We start from the raw sequence: 19,725 nt of genomic DNA, 5'->3' as shown, positions 1-19,725 counted from the left end.
GTGTGCACCACACTGAACATGGACCAGAGAAAGCAAAGGAGAGAGTTGTCTGAGGAGAGCAGAAAGAAAATAATAGACAAGCATGGTAAAGGTAAAGGCTACAAGACCATCTCCAAGCAGCTTGATGTTCCTGTGACAACAGTTGCAAATATTATTAAGAAGTTTAAGGTCCATGGAACTGTAGCCAACCTCCCTGGGCGTGGCCGCAAGAGGAAAATTGACCCCAGATTGAACAGAAGGATAGTGCGAATGGTAGAAAAAGAACCAAGGATAACTGCCAAAGAGATACAAGCTGAACTCCAAGGTGAAGGTACGTCAGTTTCTGATCGCACTATCCGTCGCTTTTTGAGCGAAAGTGGGCTCCATGGAAGAAGACCCAGGAGGACTCCACTTTTGAAAGAAAAACATAAAAAAGCCAGACTGGAATTTGCTCAAATGCATATTGACAAGCCACAATCCTTCTGGGAGAATGTCCTTTGGACAGATGAGTCAAAACTGGAGCTTTTTGGCAAGTCACATCAGCTCTATGTTCACAGACGAAAAAATGAAGCTTTCAAAGAAAAGAACACCATACCTACAGTGAAACACGGAGGAGGCTCGGTTATGTTTTGGGGCTGCTTTGCTGCGCCTGGCACAGGGTGCCTTGAATCTGTGCAGGGCACAATGAAATCTCAAGACTGTCAAGGCATTCTGGAGCGAAACGTACTGCCCAGTGTCAGAAAGCTCTGTCTCAGTCGCAGGTCATGGGTCCTCCAACAGGATAATGACCCAAAACACACAGCTAAAAGCACCCAAGAATGGATAAGAACAAAACATTGGACTATTCTGAAGTGGCCTTCTATGAGTCCTGCTCCGAATCCTATCGAACATATATGGAAAGAGCTGAAACTTGCAGTCTGGAGAAGGCACCCATCAAACCTGAGACAGCTGGAGCAGTTTGCTCAGGAAGAGTGGGCCAAACTACCTGTTAACAGGTGCAGAAGTCTCATTGAGAGCTACAGAAAACGTTTGATTGCAGTGATTGCCTCTAAAGGTTGTGCAACAAAATATTAGGTTAGCGGTCCCATCATTTTTGTCCATGCCATTTTCATTTGTTTTATTATTTACAATATTATGTTGAAAAAAAAATCAAAAGCAAAGTCTGATTTCTATTAAATATGGAATAAACAATGGTGGATGCCAATTACTTTTGTCAGTTTCAAGTTATTTCAGAGAAAATTGTACATTCTTTGTTTTTTGTGGAGGGGTACCAACAAATTTGAGCACGTCTGTGTATATATATATATATATATATATATATATATATATATATATATATATATATATATACATGAGGTGCTAGTAATGTAATGTATACATGGGCTTCCAAATAGGGCACAATCAAGGGATGTTTAAGAGGCTCACAAAATAAAAGCTAGGGTAATCAATAATGGATTTATTGTAACATCTCCATTCACTGCATATTCGTCCCTTGGTTGTTGTGTTTTCAGTCACTCCTTAATTAGTTCTACCTCATCCACTAAAAACCAGGTCAATTAAAGAATAAGATTCCTGCCATCTTCTCATTGTCTCACTGGCTCTTGTACTGTAAATCATTGTTCTTTAAAGAAAAGCTATGGACTTTTCCATGTCAGTGTAAGGAAGCTAAAACAAACCCATTCTAAGTTTATCAGTGATCATCCTTCTTCAGCTATCTTCCCCACATGTAATAAATGAAGCACCGGGCTATCATGAAGCCATGCACGCTATTGTAAACTCTTTACCTTTTCCTCCCTCCTTTAGGCTTCCTGTCTGCATTCGCTGTGAGATCTGCAGCTTCAGAAGGAGGCTCTAATGGATCAGTCTCCACAGTCTTTAAAAGCCCTGCAGGTAAGCCTCCTTTTAAAACCTTTTCCTTGGCTCTTGAATTATTAGGGAGGACAGCTGCTGTAGTGAACGCTGCTGATAGAGATAACCTCGGTGAAACTGCTGCGAGGAAGCAACCCAGTCTTAGAAAGCTGCTTATTCATAGAAAGTGCTGTGAAGTACAGAAGAAACCCAGTCTAAGGCCATTGCACACTGGATCCGATAACACATCCGAATTTAACATGAGAATACAGAAAAAAACGATCATGTGCATTCCTTATTGCATCTTGCACACCGAGTCTGTAACTCTCGTACGACGGTGATGCATCAATTTTGGAATCGAAACAAGTTTGATTTGATCCGATTTGACGCATTAAAAATGACATTGACCTATGAAAAAACGACTGGGAAGACACGTGGGTTCTTGCAGTTCCCTGAACTACAGAGAGTAGTAGAAGGTCATTGTTGTAAAGTATTTTCGGTAGCTCATTTCTAGCTTACCAACTTTTAGATATATTTATTACAGGAGCAAGTGTTTGAAAAATTAAATATTGGTCATATGGATTCGGATGCTATGAAAACTGTGTAATATCATAAGTTTTTTATTTTTTTATTATTATTATTATTATTATTATTATTATTATTATTATTTATTTCTTAGCAGACGCCCTTATCCAGGGCGACTTACAATCGTAAGCAAATACATTTCAAGTATCACAGTACAAGTAATAATACAATTAAGAGCAAGATAAATACAATGACTTTGGTTCAAGCAAGTACAAGTGTGACAAAATACGATTCAGTAATACAGCAGATAAGTGTCAGTGATAGTTACATCAGGATATGATTAAATACAAAATACTACAGATTAAACACTTGGCAGATTACAGTACTCTGAAGTACAGGATTAAATGCAGTAAAATAGGGGGCACATAAGAGCAAGTAAAGCGCATTTAAGGAAGGGTGATAAGTGTCCCAGGGGAAAACAGAGGAGTTCTACAGGTGCTTTCTGAAGAGGTGAGTCTTGAGGAGGCGTCGGAATGTGGTCAGGGACTGGGCAGTCCTGACATCTGTAGGAAGGTCATTCCACCACTGCGGGGCGAGGGTGGAGAAGGAGCGGGCTCTGGAGGCAGGGGAGCGTAGAGGAGGTAGAGCCAGTCTTCTAGTGCAGGCGGAGCGGAGAGGTCGAGTGGGGGTGTAGGGAGAGATGAGGGTCTGAAGGTAGCTGGGTGCAGTCTGGTCAAGGCATCTGTAGGCTAGTACAAGAGTCTTGAACTGGATGCGAGTGGTGATCGGGAGCCAGTGGAGTGAGCGGAGTAGTGGAGTTGCATGGGAGAAGCGAGGCAGAGAGAACACCAGGCGGGCAGCGGAGTTCTGGATGAGCTGGAGCGGACGGGTGGCGGACGCAGGGAGGCCAGCCAGGAGGGAGTTGCAGTAGTCTAGGCGGGAGAGTACCAAGGCGTAGTTGGGTAGGAAGGGTCGGATTCTTCGGATGTTGCTCAGGAAGAATCGGCAAGTGCGTGCCAGAGTGGAGATGTGCTGGGAATAAGAGAGGCAGGGGTCCAGGGTGACTCCAAGGTTCTTAGCGGAGGAAGAGGAAGAGAGTGTGGTAGATTCCAGAGGAACAGAGATAGAGAGATCAGAGGAGGGGGAGGAGGAGGAGGGAAAGAAAAGGAGGTCCGATTTAGAGAGGTTGAGTTTGAGGTGATGCGAGTGCATCCAGGAGGAAATAGCAGACAGACAGGTAGAGATACGGGAGGGGATGGTGGAGTCAGAGGTGGGGAAGGAGAGGAAAATCTGAGCATCATCAGCATAGAAATGGTATGAGAAACCATAGGATGCGATGAGGGGGCCCAGGGAGCGGGTGTAGAGAGAGAACAGGAGAGGACCCAAGACTGACCCTTAGGGGACTCCTGTTTAGAGAGGGCGAGGTGTGGAGGTTGCTCCACGCCAAGTTACCTGGTAAGTGCGGTTGGAGAGGTAGGAGGAGAACCAGGCCAGAGCAGTACCAGAGATTCCCAGGTCAGCGAGAGATGATAGTAGAATAGAGTGATCAACAGTGTCAAAGGCAGCAGAGAGGTCGAGGAGAATTAGGACAGAGGAGAGAGAGGCAGCTCGGGCAGACTTTAGTGAGTTGGTAACAGACAGGAGGGCGGTTTCAGTGGAGTGAGCAGAGCGGAAGCCAGATTGGAGAGGGTTTTATGTATTGCATAACAACATTATTATAGATCTAGTAGAAACGTAATAATTAGCAAACGTTTTAACTTCCATCAGCGTTTGTTGATCATTAAGTTTATATTACATTTAACATTTTTCTGTGTTCAAAGTTATGTACAACAGAATTGTATTTATTTATTTTTATTAAAATACTGAAACTAGGTATATTTACTACAAAGCCTCTACTGCACATCAGCGCTCTGAAGTACGATATTAACGCATCTAGTGTGCAATGGATTGATGGATGACTTCTTCGGATGACGGATTCTAAATGACGGAACGGATCAATGTGCAGTGGCCTTTAGAAAGCTGCTTATTCATAGAAAGTGCTGTGAGGTACAGACGAAACCCAGTCTAGAAAGCTGCTTATTCATCACAGTCTGTGTAGGATTTCACAACGCCTAGATCCATAAATTCAGACTCAGTTATAAACTGTGAGGTAACCTTGTAAGAAAACTGCAAAAAGATCAGAATGGAAGGAGCTCCCACCGGTTGCTGGCTGAATGGAATAATGTAAAGATGTGAATATCTGCTCCGCAAGTCAAGCAAAGCAAAGTATTTTGGTCTCTGAATCTGGATATAATGTATTCAAGATGCTGACATTTTAAAACATACTGGTCGATTTTGGGCCCTATTCACAAAGCCTTTAAGATGATATACCATTTACTTTTTCAGGATATTTATTTTCTTGCCTTTTTAATTTTATTTACAATGTGTTTTGTATAGTTCTCTATTTGTGTTTCTCCTTAGATAATTATTTACCAGGTTTATTGACTGAGATCATTTTTCAATGGGGGCTCCTTCTCAAAAGACCAAAGCTGAAATTCTGAAGTGAGGTTTTAGAAATGACAGCAGAGAAGATATGCTGACACAGTAAAGCAGTGATTTTGCTAATATGTGGAAGGACCCTACACTCCATGAACCAGCGATAGCATGACTAACCCTACACTCCATGAACCAGCGATAGCATGACTAACCCTACTCTCCATGAACCAGCGATAGCATGACTAACCCTACACTCCATGAACCAGCGATAGCATGACTAACCCTACACTCCATGAACCAGCGATAGCATGACTAACCCTACACTCCATGAACCAGCGATAGCATGACTAACCCTACACTCCATGAACCAGCGATAGCATGACTAACCCTACACTCCACGAACCAGCGATAGCATGACTAACCCTACTCTTCACGAACCAGCGATAGCATGACTAACCCTACACTCCACGAACCAGCGATAGCATGACTAACCCTACACTCCACGAACCAGCGATAGCATGACTAACCCTACACTCCACGAACCAGCGATAGCATGACTAACCCTACACTCCACGAACCAGCGATAGCATGACTAACCCTACACTCCACGAACCAGCGATAGCATGACTAACCCTACACTCCACGAACCAGCGATAGCATGACTAACCCTACTCTTCACGAACCAGCGATAGCATGACTAACCCTACACTCCACGAACCAGCGATAGCATGACTAACCCTACACTCCACGAACCAGCGATAGCATGACTAACCCTACACTCCACGAACCAGCGATAGCATGACTAACCCTACTCTTCACGAACCAGCGATAGCATGACTAACCCTACACTCCACGAACCAGCGATAGCATGACTAACCCTACACTCCACGAACCAGCGATAGCATGACTAACCCTACACTCCACGTGGCAGTGCTTTTACTAGGTGAGCCCTTAATGACTGCCATAGCAATAACAACAGGGTCATCTTCCATTGACAGGAATGTTTTTGAATTGGATGTGATCTTCTTGCTTCACATAGGCTTTACATTGTATCAAACCTTTAGCCACTTTACGTTTAGCTTTCTCCAAGATTAAAATGCACCTGTAACATGATTAGACATTTCAAAATCCATGGCTTCTGAGACCTGTCACATTTTCAATTCTTTTATTGCTGTCAACTGTCCCGTTTTATAAAAGATTCACTGATATTAACTCAGTGCAGAGCTTGTTATTAAGTACAGCTGTGCAGTGCAAAGACTGGAGTGCTGGCATAGTGAATGAAGTGTAACTGTGCAGTACAAAGATTGGAGTGCTGGCATAGTGAATGAAGTGTAACTGTGCAGTGCAAAGACTGGAGTGCTGGCATAGTGAATGAAGTGTAACTGTGCAGTACAAAGATTGGAGTGCTGGCATAGTGAATGAAGTGTAACTGTGCAGTGCAAAGACTGGAGTGCTGGCATAGTGAATGAAGTGTAACTGTGCAGTGCAAAGACTGGAGTGCTGGCATAGTGAATGAAGTGTAACTGTGCAGTGCAAAGACTGGAGTGCTGGCATAGTGAATGAAGTGTAACTGTGCAGTGCAAAGACTGGAGTGCTGGCATGGTGAATGAATGCTCAAGTGCCTTAACACTTTGTATTCAGTGTTTACCAGCGCTGTTTACAGTTTCAAACGCAAACCATTTGAAATGATTAATATGATGAAGACTCACATATGTTTGATAGCTGTACTAAGAAGAAACAGTAATACAAATGTTTAAATGAGAATACTTTGTTTCTTTAAAACACTGAAGATTAGACAAAAAACTTTTGTCAAGGGGTCCTGAATGGCTGACCTGGGAAAGGCACGGCTGCGTGCTATGCAGAGGCACGCATGTTTGTGTCCTGGCTTTGTGTACTTGCCAGTCTTCATTAGGGATTCCACAGGGCACTGCCTCTGGTGCTCCAGCGGGTAAGGGAGGCAAGGACTGTTTCTCCTCCCCGTGCTGCTGTGGACTCTACCGGTGAGGCACCAGGTCAAACCTGCAAGGCTGGCCTTTGTCCTCCAGGAGCAGGTAGATCGCTGACATCCGCTGGGGAGCGCCAGGGTTTAAAGAGGGGATTGGCTTGCCTGTGGGACCGGAGGACACACACTGAGCTTCAGTTTTCCTGAGCTGTTGTGGGGATTGTAGCGATGAGGGAATATAACTGGAAATTCTAAATTGGGGAGAAAAACTGGGGGTTAAATAATGGGTAGCCTAAATTTTAAAAAACAAAACCACAAAAACATATTTGTCTAAATGTATTACGTTAGCTTTTAATATGATGCCTTTTTGTAATATGTATACTTTATTTTGCGTGGAAGAAATATCAGTACATATTTAATAATACTAATTTATTGAAGTTCAATAGATACACAATAGGGGTGCCTGTGTGGATCCACCAATAGAATGCTGTGCTCATATTCCTTATATATGTGGAGTATGTTTATATATTGCATTGACTATTTATTAACATGTAGCTGAATTTCAATAAATTCGTAACTGCTTATAAATGATATACTGATTCATGCCACTCAAAAGAAAGCGTTTTTTGTTTTGCACATCTGGGGCCTCCTAACACTATATCCATGGACTGACATGGTTTTAAAGTTAAAGAAACTGAAAGAATATTAGAAGTTACATTTAACAAAGATAGAGGAGCGAGGACAAGGGAATGTAAAGAACAATAACAATAGCTGTTTTATATGTAGGTCATAAAAAGACTGGTATAAAAATCATTGCTGTTAATTGGCCTTGTATTTTTGCGTTGGTTATCTTTCTAATGTTTGGGATACTGATGGTACTTTGTTAATGCAAGCAGTGCAGCAGCCGACGTTCACAGAGGAGTGAGATTGATAATATCTCAGCATTTAACTACATTTAAAGTTTACAAGCCCTTGTTATTGTAGACACTAGTGTCATCAGATAGACTCAGGAGATGATCCTGTTACGTTATTTCATGATATTAACCTTAGGCCACATTGGGAACCTATACATGTTATGCCATGTTGTTTCTGCTTAGGTCATTACTTACCAAGCTAACAAGCTTTTCACATCCCTTTAAATTACTGACCCTGCTTCTGGAAAGACTCCTTCAATCAGAATGTTTTACGTGATGGTAAATGATAATCACAGCAGAACCAGCAATAGAGAGTGGCTGGGTTTCCATGTCTCACCTTTTTCTCACGCTATTTTGGTAGTACAGTACTCTCCGGCTAAGAGAACACCCCTTGGAAGCAAGTGAAGTGTTCTTAAAGCCCAGGTGTTCTTGAAGACAGAGTGAGCCACCAGACACAATATGAATCAATCAATAAATAAATACATATGTATTACCTGTCATGACGCACGTGCATCAACATGTGAAATGAACTGAATAAGTAAAAGCAAAACAATAGGCAACTGTATGTTAATAAACTGGAAGCTGCTAGAGACTGGAAAATGCTGGCAGATGTTGGTCAACGGCTTATTTTTCCACCTGAGATTGCCACCACTAACCTTCGACCAGATATTGTCTTGTGGTCTGGATCAGCACGCCTTGTTCACCTGGTAGAGTTAACAGTGCTATGGGAGGATGCTGTAGATGAGGCGTATGAGAGGAAGAAACTGCGGTATGCTCAACTAGCCACTGAAGCGGAACAGCGAGGATGGAGAGTTTGGGTTTACCCAGTGGAAGTGGGTTGTCGAGGATTTGTGGCACACTCTACAACCCGGTTTCTCAGAGACGTCGGATTCAGTGGCCAAGAGTTGCGTCGCACAGTGAAGAACTTATCTGAAGCAGCAGAGAGGAGCAGCAACTGGCTGTGGTTGAGACGGAAAGATTCTGGCTGGGGATCTCAAGCACAATAGAAAGAAAGAAACGCTGATGTACAGGTAAGTAAGCTGGGCTGAGTTGAGTGGGGGACGGAGGGGGGTGATGCTGGGACGCCAGAATCACCGTCGAGCCCTCTTGAGGTGTCGTGGGCTAGTCGACGAAACACTGAGGATGGAAGGTGCCCACTTGAAAACCCCAGAGATGTACCCTACTTAGCTCAATCCAGACGGTTGTCATGCTGATGCGCTGGGGAGGCCGCACTGTGGTTGATCCCCGGAGCCAGCATCGCAGCCGTTGTGTGTGCTGATGCACCAGGGAGGCAAAATAAGCTGATCCCTGGAGCCAGCATTACACTTCAGCCATTAACACCAGACAGAAGGATATCTACATCATCATATGGAAGGAAACGTAAATGGATGGAGACACATATGGATCACATTAGTTTACTGTAAAGCTACGTCTTAGTTGGTGCTTATCTTGGCGAGAGCCGAGTTCAAATCAGCATGAAGTTTTAACATCTACTCTCGTGTAATGGAAATCATAATAATAAAGTAACAGACAAACTAACGTTAATAAAACTAAAGCAAAACAACACGGTCAAAAAGCTTAAATCACTATGTTCTATGAAATTAGCTGGCGGGTGTGTTTCAGGCTGTCACAATGATGGATGTTACTTAGGGTTAACAACGTTAATAAACTAACTGTCAAACTAAATTAACACAGCACCCCTACACACGTTACAAAATGCAGCAGCAATATACAAGACATGCACATTATCTAACAGAATGGTGAAGCAACTCACCAGAACGGGAAACACCAAATTGCTTGGCGACTTGTGTCTGATTCAGGTTATTTTCAAGAGCTCGAAGAATTTCCAACTTTGTGTAGCAGCGGCGCATTTTGCCGTTTGTTTACATGCCATTTTGTAGCGATGAGGTGCACTTGTGGAAATCGGAATACAAAACAATTAAATGATATGACGACAGTTCTGGAGAGATTTACTGAACCAATCAGTGTCCCTCAAGACACTCTCGCGATGACAAGTCACTTTTTTTTTTACAAAATAGTACTGTATCCGTTGTGAACGAATCGCTATCAGTGCCAAGAAGGTGTTTTTTTAAGCGAAGTTCCTGTACCTTTAGCCAGAGCATTTACAATGGGAAAAATCAGTTTCACCACAAGGGTGTTCCCTTAGGCGAAGTGTTCTCTTAAGAGGTGTTCCTATACACGGAGACTACTGTACTTTCGGGAAGTGTGGGTTTCCATGTAGTTTTCTTTTAGGGAGAGAAATTCTCCTTCCAAATGCAAATAGTTAATATTAAAATACGGTAGGGTATTTTTAAATGTTTCTGTCCGAGTTCCAGTTTGGAACAGATATTGTAGCTTTCTTAACATTGGGTTTCCATAAAGTTTATAATTTGTGTTGACGCTCCGCAGGTGCAGCCTGCCTCATTTGGCACACAAAAAAAATGTAATACAAAAAGTACCAGGAAACAAAACAAAAACCCAGAAATAACACAAATAAAAAAAAAATAAAAAAAACTTTCCATAAGAAAGCGCTGTGTACTGTCTTTGTATTATTTGCTAAACATTTTTGGCTGCGTATATATTTATTAGAAACCTATTATACACATACACATACATATATAATATATACAGCTATGGGCAAAAGCATAGCGGCATAGCAAGAGTGTCCTAGAATTTTAGGATTGAGACATGATTTAAAAATAAAAACTATGAACATAATTTTGATCTTATATTTAACATTATGCAGTCAAAGAAACTACAAAATGATATCACAAAAGTCTGCTGGAAGCCATAATAGTAGTACTGTATTTCTGTAAATAGTTATTCCTTTGGTGGGGTAATTTCATCACTTGGTTATGCATGACTGAGTCTCTTTTAATCCAGGGGGTGATGGGAGGTAACCTCTATGAGGTCAGACCTTACCTGCGGTAAAGGACCATTCTATTGAAAAGCTAGTGCCAGTGCTGAATTAAGGAAATGGTATTGATCCATGTGAAAGCTTACTGTAAAACATTAACCCGGATCAAACAGTCCTGAGAGGAAACAAAGGAAGGAATTCCAGTCCATTGACTGCTACAGCAACGCATAGGAAGTGGAAACCTGCACAGCTCAGAGAAGAAAGTGGACGGCTGGGGGGGGATTTCTGTGGCACAGAACAAACAAAAAAAAAACATGTGTAGCAGGGCAGAGCCCTGCCTGTAAATATTGTTGTGTGGTGATTTGGTGGTGGTTGGCAGGGATGGGGTTAATTTCCTGTCCCTGCCAAAATACATGTGAGAATGTGGCTGGAGCTAATTGAATTATTGATAATTAGGCTCCAGCCACATGCTATAAAAAAAGGGGAAAAATCCTTTGTTGGAGAAAGGTGTTTTGGGTGAGTGGTTGTTGGTTTGTGCTGTGTTTATATTTTTGAAAAAGAAGTGTAGTGAAGGCGAATGCCCAGCCTACCTTTTTGTATTTTGTTTAAACCTTTGTTTTGGCCCTTGCGCCAGTTGTTTTGTGATTTGTTTTACTGTGAAAGTTCTGTTTTGTTTAACTGTTTTATTTTTGCTCTGTGAGCAGTGTTTTGTTTGTCTTTTTGATTTACCTTTTGTTGATTAAACTGCGCAGAAGCGCGTTAACTGCAGTTCCTTGTCTCTGAGTATCCTTGCCTGCCGAATAACATCTGGGCCCACGACGCTACCCTGTCACATATGGTGTCAGAAGCGGGATAGCGCCCCCTGGAGACTCGGAGCGGGACTGCAGTTTAAAAAAAAAAAAAAAAAAAAGAAAAAAAAAAAATGGGAAAGAAGCAGCGGCAGAAGCAGCAGCGTGGGGCTGGTCGCAAGCCCCACCGCGCATCGGGCAAGGTGGACGTCTGCATGACCTGCTTGAGGGGGGAGGAGTGGTGTTTTGAAGTTGGAGAGGTTGGGCACATGTCGCCCGACTACTACCACTCCCCACCTCAGGAAGAAGAGGTGGAACCAGAGCCACAGCCACAGGAGGAGGATGGCTGGGAAGCCCTCCTCCACAGCATGGGCGTCAAGTATTGTTGCTGCATCTGTGGGGAGTGGGGCCATTTCCCAGCTAACTGCCCCCTCCCACCAGAAGAATGCCTGCTGCCTCTGCCTCCACCAGCAGAGGGAGAGAGCCTGCTGGTCCCGCCTCCGCCAGCAGAGGGAGCATGCCTGCTGGTCCCACTGCTGCAGCCAGAAGGGGAGGAGCCGCCTTCGCTGCCTGAAGGGGAGGAAGCCCTGCCGCCTTCGCAGCCTAAAGGGGAGGAAGCCCTGCCGCCTTCGCAGCCAGAAGGGGAGGAGCCCCTGCCGCCTTCGCAGCCAGAAGGGGAGGAGCCCCTGCCGCCTTCGCAGCCAGAAGGGGAGGAGCCCCTGCCGCCTTCGCAGCCAGAAGGGGAGGAGCCCCTGCCGCCTTCGCAGCCAGAAGGGGAGGAGCCCCTGCCGCCTTCGCAGCCAGAAGGGGAGGAGCCCCTGCCGCCTTCGCAGCCAGAAGGGGAGGAGCCCCTGCCGCCTTCGCAGCCAGAAGGGGAGGAGCCCCTGCCGCCTTCGCAGCCAGAAGGGGAGGAGCCCCTGCCGCCTTCGCAGCCAGAAGGGGAGGAGCCCCTGCCGCCTTCGCAGCCAGAAGGGGAGGAGCCCCTGCCGCCTTCGCAGCCAGAAGGGGAGGAGCCCCTGCCGCCTTCGCAGCCAGAAGGGGAGGAGCCCCTGCCGCCTTCGCAGCCAGAAGGGGAGGAGCCCCTGCCGCCTTCGCAGCCAGAAGGGGAGGAGCCCCTGCCGCCTTCGCAGCCAGAAGGGGAGGAGCCCCTGCCGCCTTCGCAGCCAGAAGGGGAGGAGCCCCTGCCGCCTTCGCAGCCAGAAGGGGAGGAGCCCCTGCCGCCTTTGCCATCAAGAGGAGAGGAGCAGGAGCTACCTCTACCTCCACAAACATCACCATTGGGAGAAGTGGAGCTCCTGCTGCCGCCTTCATGGCCAGGGGCTCCCCTCCCGCCATCGCCTGGGGATGCCAGTTCGCCATCGCCTGGGCCTGCCTGCTGCTCTGCATCGCCTGGGGTTGCTTGTGTCTCCCTTGCTTCTCCTAGGGTTGCTGCTGGTCCTGTGTCGCCTCCCGAGGGTCCGCTGCTGCCGCCGTCGCCTCCCGAGGGTCCGCTGCTGCCGCCGTCGCCTCCCGAGGGTCCGCTGCTGCCGCCGTCGCCTCCCGAGGGTCCGCTGCTGCCGCCGTCGCCTCCCGAGGGTCCGCTGCTGCCGCCGTCGCCTCCCGAGGGTCCGCTGCTGCCGCCGTCGCCTCCCGAGGGTCCGCTGCTGCCGCCGTCGCCTCCCGAGGGTCCGCTGTTGCCTGTGGTCACTACAGGCTTAGCTTTGCTTGGGGTCGCTGCTAGCCCTTCATGGCAGCAGGGAATACTGTGGCCGGAGCCGCACAAAGAGGAGCTACCGGCTACGAAGAAGGGGGGGGGAGGTGAGGAGACCACCTCCACCACAGCCCCGACCACCACCCCTGTGCCATAGCCCGGCACCTGGGGGTTGGTTCCCTCAACCTGGGCTCCCAGACACCCAGGCTGCATGTCTGGACCTCTGGTCGCTGGGCCTGACTCCCAGGTCGCAGCACCACCAGGCACAGGAGGTCGCCTGGTCTCCTGCTCCACTCCCCCTGGTTGCCCAGACGTCGCTCCACAGTCGCCTGGGCTCGCACCTCTGCCTGGGGCTGCAGCCGACTGCTCGCCTGCCTGCGCTCCTGACGCCCCATCCACTACGCCTGGGTCCCCTGTCGCCGGGTCTCGGTCCCGCCAGGAAGGCGCCGGACTATGGACTGACCCTCCCTCAAGGATGGGAGAGGAAGGACAATAGGGGACTTGAGGGAGGGTGGATGGCTTTCAAAGGGGGGGGGGAGGTGGCCGTGGGGCCATGTGTGCTGCGCACAAGGGGGGGGATATGTAGCAGGGCAGAGCCCTGCCTGTAAATATTGTTGTGTGGTGATTTGGTGGTGGTTGGCAGGGATGGGGTTAATTTCCTGTCCCTGCCAAAATACATGTGAGAATGTGGCTGGAGCTAATTGAATTATTGATAATTAGGCTCCAGCCACATGCTATAAAAAAAAGGGGAAAAATCCTTTGTTGGAGAAAGGTGTTTTGGGTGAGTGGTTGTTGGTTTGTGCTGTGTTTATATTTTTGAAAAAGAAGTGTAGTGAAGGCGAATGCCCAGCCTACCTTTTTGTATTTTGTTTAAACCTTTTGTTTTGGCCCTTGCGCCAGTTGTTTTGTGATTTGTTTTACTGTGAAAGTTCTGTTTTGTTTAACTGTTTTATTTTTGCTCTGTGAGCAGTGTTTTGTTTGTCTTTTTGATTTCCCTTTTGTTGATTAAACTGCGCAGAAGCGCGTTAACTGCAGTTCCTTGTCTCTGAGTATCCTTGCCTGCCGAATAACATCTGGGCCCACGACGCTACCCTGTCACAACATGTCATATGTGCACATCACAAAATTAATTTCAAGTGCCTGCAAAATCATGGAAACGAACTGTTCTACCAGACAAATCAAACATGTTCAGGGCAGGAGTGTGAGGAATGAGATTGACCAGGTCAGTCCATTCTGTTCACTCACACAATGACACTATAGTACGACTGCCACCCTCATGCAAGGCTAGGCGGAAGGACCCTAAACCGAGAGCATTTGGAGCAGTGAGTCTTTCTCAGTCTGATTGGAACTGGTTCTGGCACACTGATTTCCTGTTCAGGGAGTTACCGCTGATTGACGGGCTCAATGAACTACAGTACATAGCTACTCAGGCGATGCATTTCATTGCTGGAATATCTGTCTCTTTTCTATTTGCACAGGAGCGGCCTGTACTGTCCCGGGGAGGGAGTGTCTTAATGGCGGTACTTGCTACAAGAACAGCCAGGGAAACATCCTGTGCAGTTGCCCACCTGGATTCCTGGGCACACTGTGCCAGACCAGTAACCCCTGCCAGAACAACCCCTGCCAGCAAGGAGGCTCCTGTCAGCCACACAGAGAGGGGGGTGGCTACACCTGCACCTGCCGGACAGGTAAGAAAGAGCTCTGCATTTACATGTGTAACCACCGCCTGCTATCTTTTAAAGCTTGTCCTATATTAACCCAGGAAAGTTCCTGTCAGGACGAGAAGTATGTAAGCAATAACACACAGTAGAGTGTGCAATAGTAATGAAATTACTGCACGCCGTGGGAGTGTTGTGAGCCAAGGACATTTCACCCAGGAAATTCCTGCACAGTCATGTAATTGCTAATCAGTCAGATCCCTTAGTTTGCCCATGACATTTTATAACAGGCCTTTTACAATGCCCAAGTTTGCTTCAGCCAATTGGAGCACATTTATTCAATACAGAGCAACAGCACAAATCCAGCCCAAACTATATAACCATACCCTCAGCCATGCAGTTACACTGCTAAGCATACAATTATAGCCATGCAGTTGTACAATTCATATTGAATGCAAGCATTTATATACTTTTTTTCAATTTTGCACACCCAATATCTTTTAATTGAAGCACTATACATGAGGCTGTATTTTTTTTCACCATTATGACGGATTTCTCAATTTCCGTGAAATGTGCTGATTGCCGTGTAATATGTAGGTCCCCGTGAAAATTAACTTTTCTGATAGAGTAGTGTAAATATACGTATTTTTTATCATTTAAAAATAAATACAGCAAACATTTGCCTTATTGACGCACTACCTGTTACATTGCATTTAGGAACCTGGCAGCCAGTTTAGTTTGCTTCCGGTAAATGATTGAACACACTGCATAGAGCTGCACGATTTCTTCAATGAGAAAGGCACCAGCTGCATCAAAGATTGGAAATATTTCTGCTAAAGATCACTCTGTCCAGTATAAGAAGGGGGCATTATCCATAGGTAATAAGTCAGCTTGTTCCCAGCAAGATTCGAATTCTCCTCCAGGCTCGGCTCTGACTGGTTCTGCGAACACCACAACAGGCCTGTGCATCCAGCGTTTTACATCACAGGTGTGGGGGACCAGGGCCTTTACTTGATACCTGCAAAAACTGAAATCTTGTTAGCTGGGCTCCCATCTCTACATTCTCATTACCATCATCAGTGGGCAAATACATTTTAACTGAATCTGGGTCCATCAAAGAACCACACACCTTTGCAACTGAGGCCTTCCATGCAAAAGGATCTAATGACTTATAGCACAAAAGGGACGTGTCAGAACCGTCTGTGACAAATCAGTGATTATTTGAATTTGAATGCAACTTACCTGTGTGCTGAATGTGTAGCACTACCAGTGTCTAGTAGCAGAGAATACTGTTCAGTATGCTTTGCTCGCAAGTGTCGGAAGTGTTCTTGTTGTAAGACAGAACAACCCCACACCAAGAGCATTGCACCTTTTTAATGGCAAACAAGGGAAAAGCTTCCCACACTTTGGATTGATTTTGACTCCCTGCAGACATGCTAAAGATAATTTGATGAAGGGTTAAAAGTGACACAATAAAATATACCTATGTGACTGAGTGTGTGTGTGTGTGTGTGTGTGTGTGTGTGCACGCACTTGCCGATTCTTCCTGAGCAACATCCGAAGAATCCGACCCTTCCTCACCAACTATGCTACCCAGCTCCTGGTCCAGGCCTTGGTACTCTCCCGCCTAGACTACTGCAACTCCCTCCTGGCTGGCCTCCCTGCGTCCGCCACCCGTCCGCTCCAGCTCATCCAGAACTCTGCTGCCCGCCTGGTGTTCTCTCTGCCTCGCTTCGCCCACGCTACTCCACTACTCCGCACGCTCCACTGGCTCCCGATCACCGCTCGCATCCAGTTCAAGACTCTTGTACTAGCCTACAGATGCCTTGACCAGACTGCACCCAGCTAACTCCAGACCCTCATCTCTCCCTACACCCCCACTCGACCTCTCCGCTCCGCCTACACTAGAAGACTAGCTCTACCTCCGCTACGCTCCCCTGCCTCCAGAGCCCGCTCCTTCTCCACCCTTGCTCCGCAGTGGTGGAATGACCTTCCTACAGATGTCAGGACTGCCCAGTCCCTGACCACATTCCGGCGCCTCCTTAAGACTCACCTCTTCAAACAGCACCTGTAGAACTCCTCTGTTTGTATCCTGGGACACTATCACCCTTCATGTAAACGTGCTTTATTTTGCTCTTATCTGCCCCCTATTTTACTGCATTTAATCCTGTACTTCAGAATACTGTAATCTGCCAAGTGTTTAACCTGTAGTACTTTGTATTTAATCACATCCTGATGTAACTATCACTATTTAATCATATCCTGATGTAACTTGTACGGTTTGTCACACTTGTACTTTGCTTGAACAAAAGTTATTGTATTTCTTGCTCTTATTGTATTACTTGTATTGTAACACTTGAAATGTATTTGCTTACGATTGTAAGTCGCCCTGGATAAGGGCGTCTGCTAAGAAATAAATAATAATAATAATAATATGCAGCCAAGACCAATTGAAATGGTATTTTTTTGTAATTGTCCAAAGATTACAATTCTGTATTGCTTTAGGTAATTGTATATACATTTACCCACATTGTAAAACTACATAAACTGTATCAAATGACTGCATTTAGGTTTTTTATTATTTGTAATTCAAAGGGTTCAACAGACAATATCATAAATATGTCTAACCTAAGTAAAGTGGCAATCTCGGGATTTAAATTTTTGTCAGTTCCTAATATATAATAGTGAAACGCTTGAGAATATATTGAATAACTTTTCAATGGAAGTTCATTTTAATAGTTTAACAATTAATTTAGCCAGAATAGTAACTGTCAAGTACCTCAGATAATCAGCATTTTAATAGGGTTTGGTATTTTGAAATTCCTTTTCCATTAATTACTATAACAAGCAAGGTGAAAATCTGTAACTCCACTTAAAGAATGGAGTTTAGCGGGATTGCGTCTGTGCTGCATTGTACAAGGAATGTAGGTGACTAGAGTTCAATGATGTTGACCCATGTGATCATTTCATTGATTTTTTTGTTTCATATGAAACAGTAATCTAAACAAGGCCCATTTGAATCACCTGAAACATGAATAAGTTACCGAAGTACTTGTTTGCTTCATATGAAGCATTAAAACAGTGTTCATTTTGTAGCAATTCCCATGCTACATAATGTGGGTGTAAGTCTCACCCACCTGTCCCTTTAATTAGGGCCAGTAGTATCTCCTTAGGGAGGACAGTGCAACTGCTTCTCAGTTGTGCAGAGTGATCGTTACAGAATTGGTGGCCCGTACGGGGACCCTTTGTGTCATTAAATTCATATCTAAATTCATCAGTTTAAATTGTTGGGAACTTAATGTCAGAAATGGAAAATCAGACCTTGACTTCGCTAAACTTCTCTGAGATTGGAGATAGACCCCATGTGACTATCAGAGAGCCTATCATAGAGATAACCACTCGCATGAGTGACCTGTACATTACCCAGGAAGGGGCAGATCTTTCTGGAGGCGATGATGATGAAGGGAATCTTACTGACAGTGTTGCGATAGGGCAATTGACTGAGCACTGTTCCCATCTCACTGACCGTGTTGAGCAACTGGAAACACAGCTGTCTGAGTTACAGGAGAGCAGCATTAATCGTGAACAGGTCCTGCGAGGTTACATCGAAGGACGCTTCACAGATATGGAGAATCGAAGGCAAGAGGCCCTTGACGAAATGGATCTGGAAGTGGTGAAGTGCCTGAAACGCCGCGATGTGCTGTGGGGAGAAGAGCTTAAGAAACTCTTCAAAAAGACCAGCACCCCTTGTCTGCCACTTGCTTTGCCGTCTCTCTCCTCTAGAAAGCGGTCTGCACCACACCAATTCTCCTTTGACGGTGGGTCTGCTGATTACCATGGCTCCAGAAATGAAGAAAGTCTTTCCCAAGCAAAGCTGCCCATTAAAATCAACTTCCCAGAGTTTGGCGGGGAGGCCAGCAGCGATGCCATTGACTTCCTGGACAAATGTGATGAATTCCTAGCGCTACGACCCATGACACCAAATGAGATCATGGCAACCATGTCCAGTGTGCTGAAAGGATCAGCAAAGAGCTGGTGGTTTGCAGAGCGCAAGGGAATCCACTCCTGGGAACAGTTCAAGACTGTCTTCCGTCAAGCCTTTCTGCCGTCTGACTTCCAGACCGAAGTGGAAGACCGACTCCACTCCAGAGTCCAGCTGCCTGACGAGCGAATCCTTGACTTCGCCTATGACTATCGTGCCCTATGTCTGCGCTGGAAGCCAGACTTGGAGGAGACTGAGTTGGTTTGTCGCATTCTAAACAGCTGTAATCCCAAACTGGCAAGCTGCCTTAGGGGAACAGTGAAGACAGTGGCAGAACTGGTGCGCATCGGGACCCAGGTGGAGAGAGACAACGCTGCCCAGCGGGAATACTGGGTCAAGTCAAACTCCAGCAAAGCCTTTCAGGACAAGAAGAGCCATAAAGGAGCTACGAAGAAGCCGGCAGAGGTCAGCATGGTGAGAAGCCAGAAGAAGAAAAATATAGTTCCTGCTGCAAGCCTGACTCTGCTGATCGTGGATGTGGGCGTTCGAGGGATCCAAGGGCCTGCAGTCCTGGACACTGGGAGCACATTCACTCTAATGAGAGAGAGTCTCTGGAGGAAGATCGCTCATCCAGGGGAAGAGCTGGAGTCTGCACAGGACCAGTATTTCATGCTGGCGGATGGACAGTCACACCAGGCCAAAGGTCAAGTTCGCCTCACTTACCTTCTCCACGGAGAGATCTGGTTTCTAGGCACATATATCCTACAGGATCATCACCTGACGTTTCCCCTTGTTCTAGGCTTGGATTTCCTGGAGAAAACTCATACCCAGATTGACATTGTCAATAGGCAGTATGGTGTCAAACATCAGAAGGATTTCTCCTACCATCCTTTTTTGCCACGGTATGAGGGGGAAGCTTCCTGGGATAGGTCCTTATCGAGTGTCAGCCTCTACTTCCATACATCTTGCCAGCCACCTACCACCTCTGATCCAAAGCCATGCCAACCGGCGAAGGTGACCATGACCATCACTTCAGCTGAACCATCTCCTGTCGAGCAACAACTCAA

The 19,725-nt window shown here is 46.0% G+C and overlaps 1 protein-coding gene across 1 annotated transcript in view; it reads left to right on the top strand.

The window, feature by feature from the left end:
* The window catches only part of LOC117422509 (protein crumbs homolog 2), a 164,433-nt gene that overhangs the window by 6,913 nt on the left and 137,795 nt on the right, over positions 1 to 19,725 (top strand). The window contains exons 2-3 of the mRNA XM_058987168.1: positions 1,783 to 1,869; positions 14,497 to 14,706. Of these exons, the coding sequence (XP_058843151.1) occupies positions 1,783 to 1,869; positions 14,497 to 14,706 (297 nt within the window). The remainder of the gene's footprint in view (positions 1 to 1,782; positions 1,870 to 14,496; positions 14,707 to 19,725) is intronic.

The sequence above is a fragment of the Acipenser ruthenus genome, chromosome 15 (genome assembly GCF_902713425.1).
Source record: "Acipenser ruthenus chromosome 15, fAciRut3.2 maternal haplotype, whole genome shotgun sequence".
In the NCBI taxonomy this organism is placed as follows: domain Eukaryota; kingdom Metazoa; phylum Chordata; class Actinopteri; order Acipenseriformes; family Acipenseridae; genus Acipenser; species Acipenser ruthenus.
The sequence above is the reverse complement of the archived record's forward strand: the minus strand, read 5'-3'. Positions and strand labels throughout refer to the sequence as shown.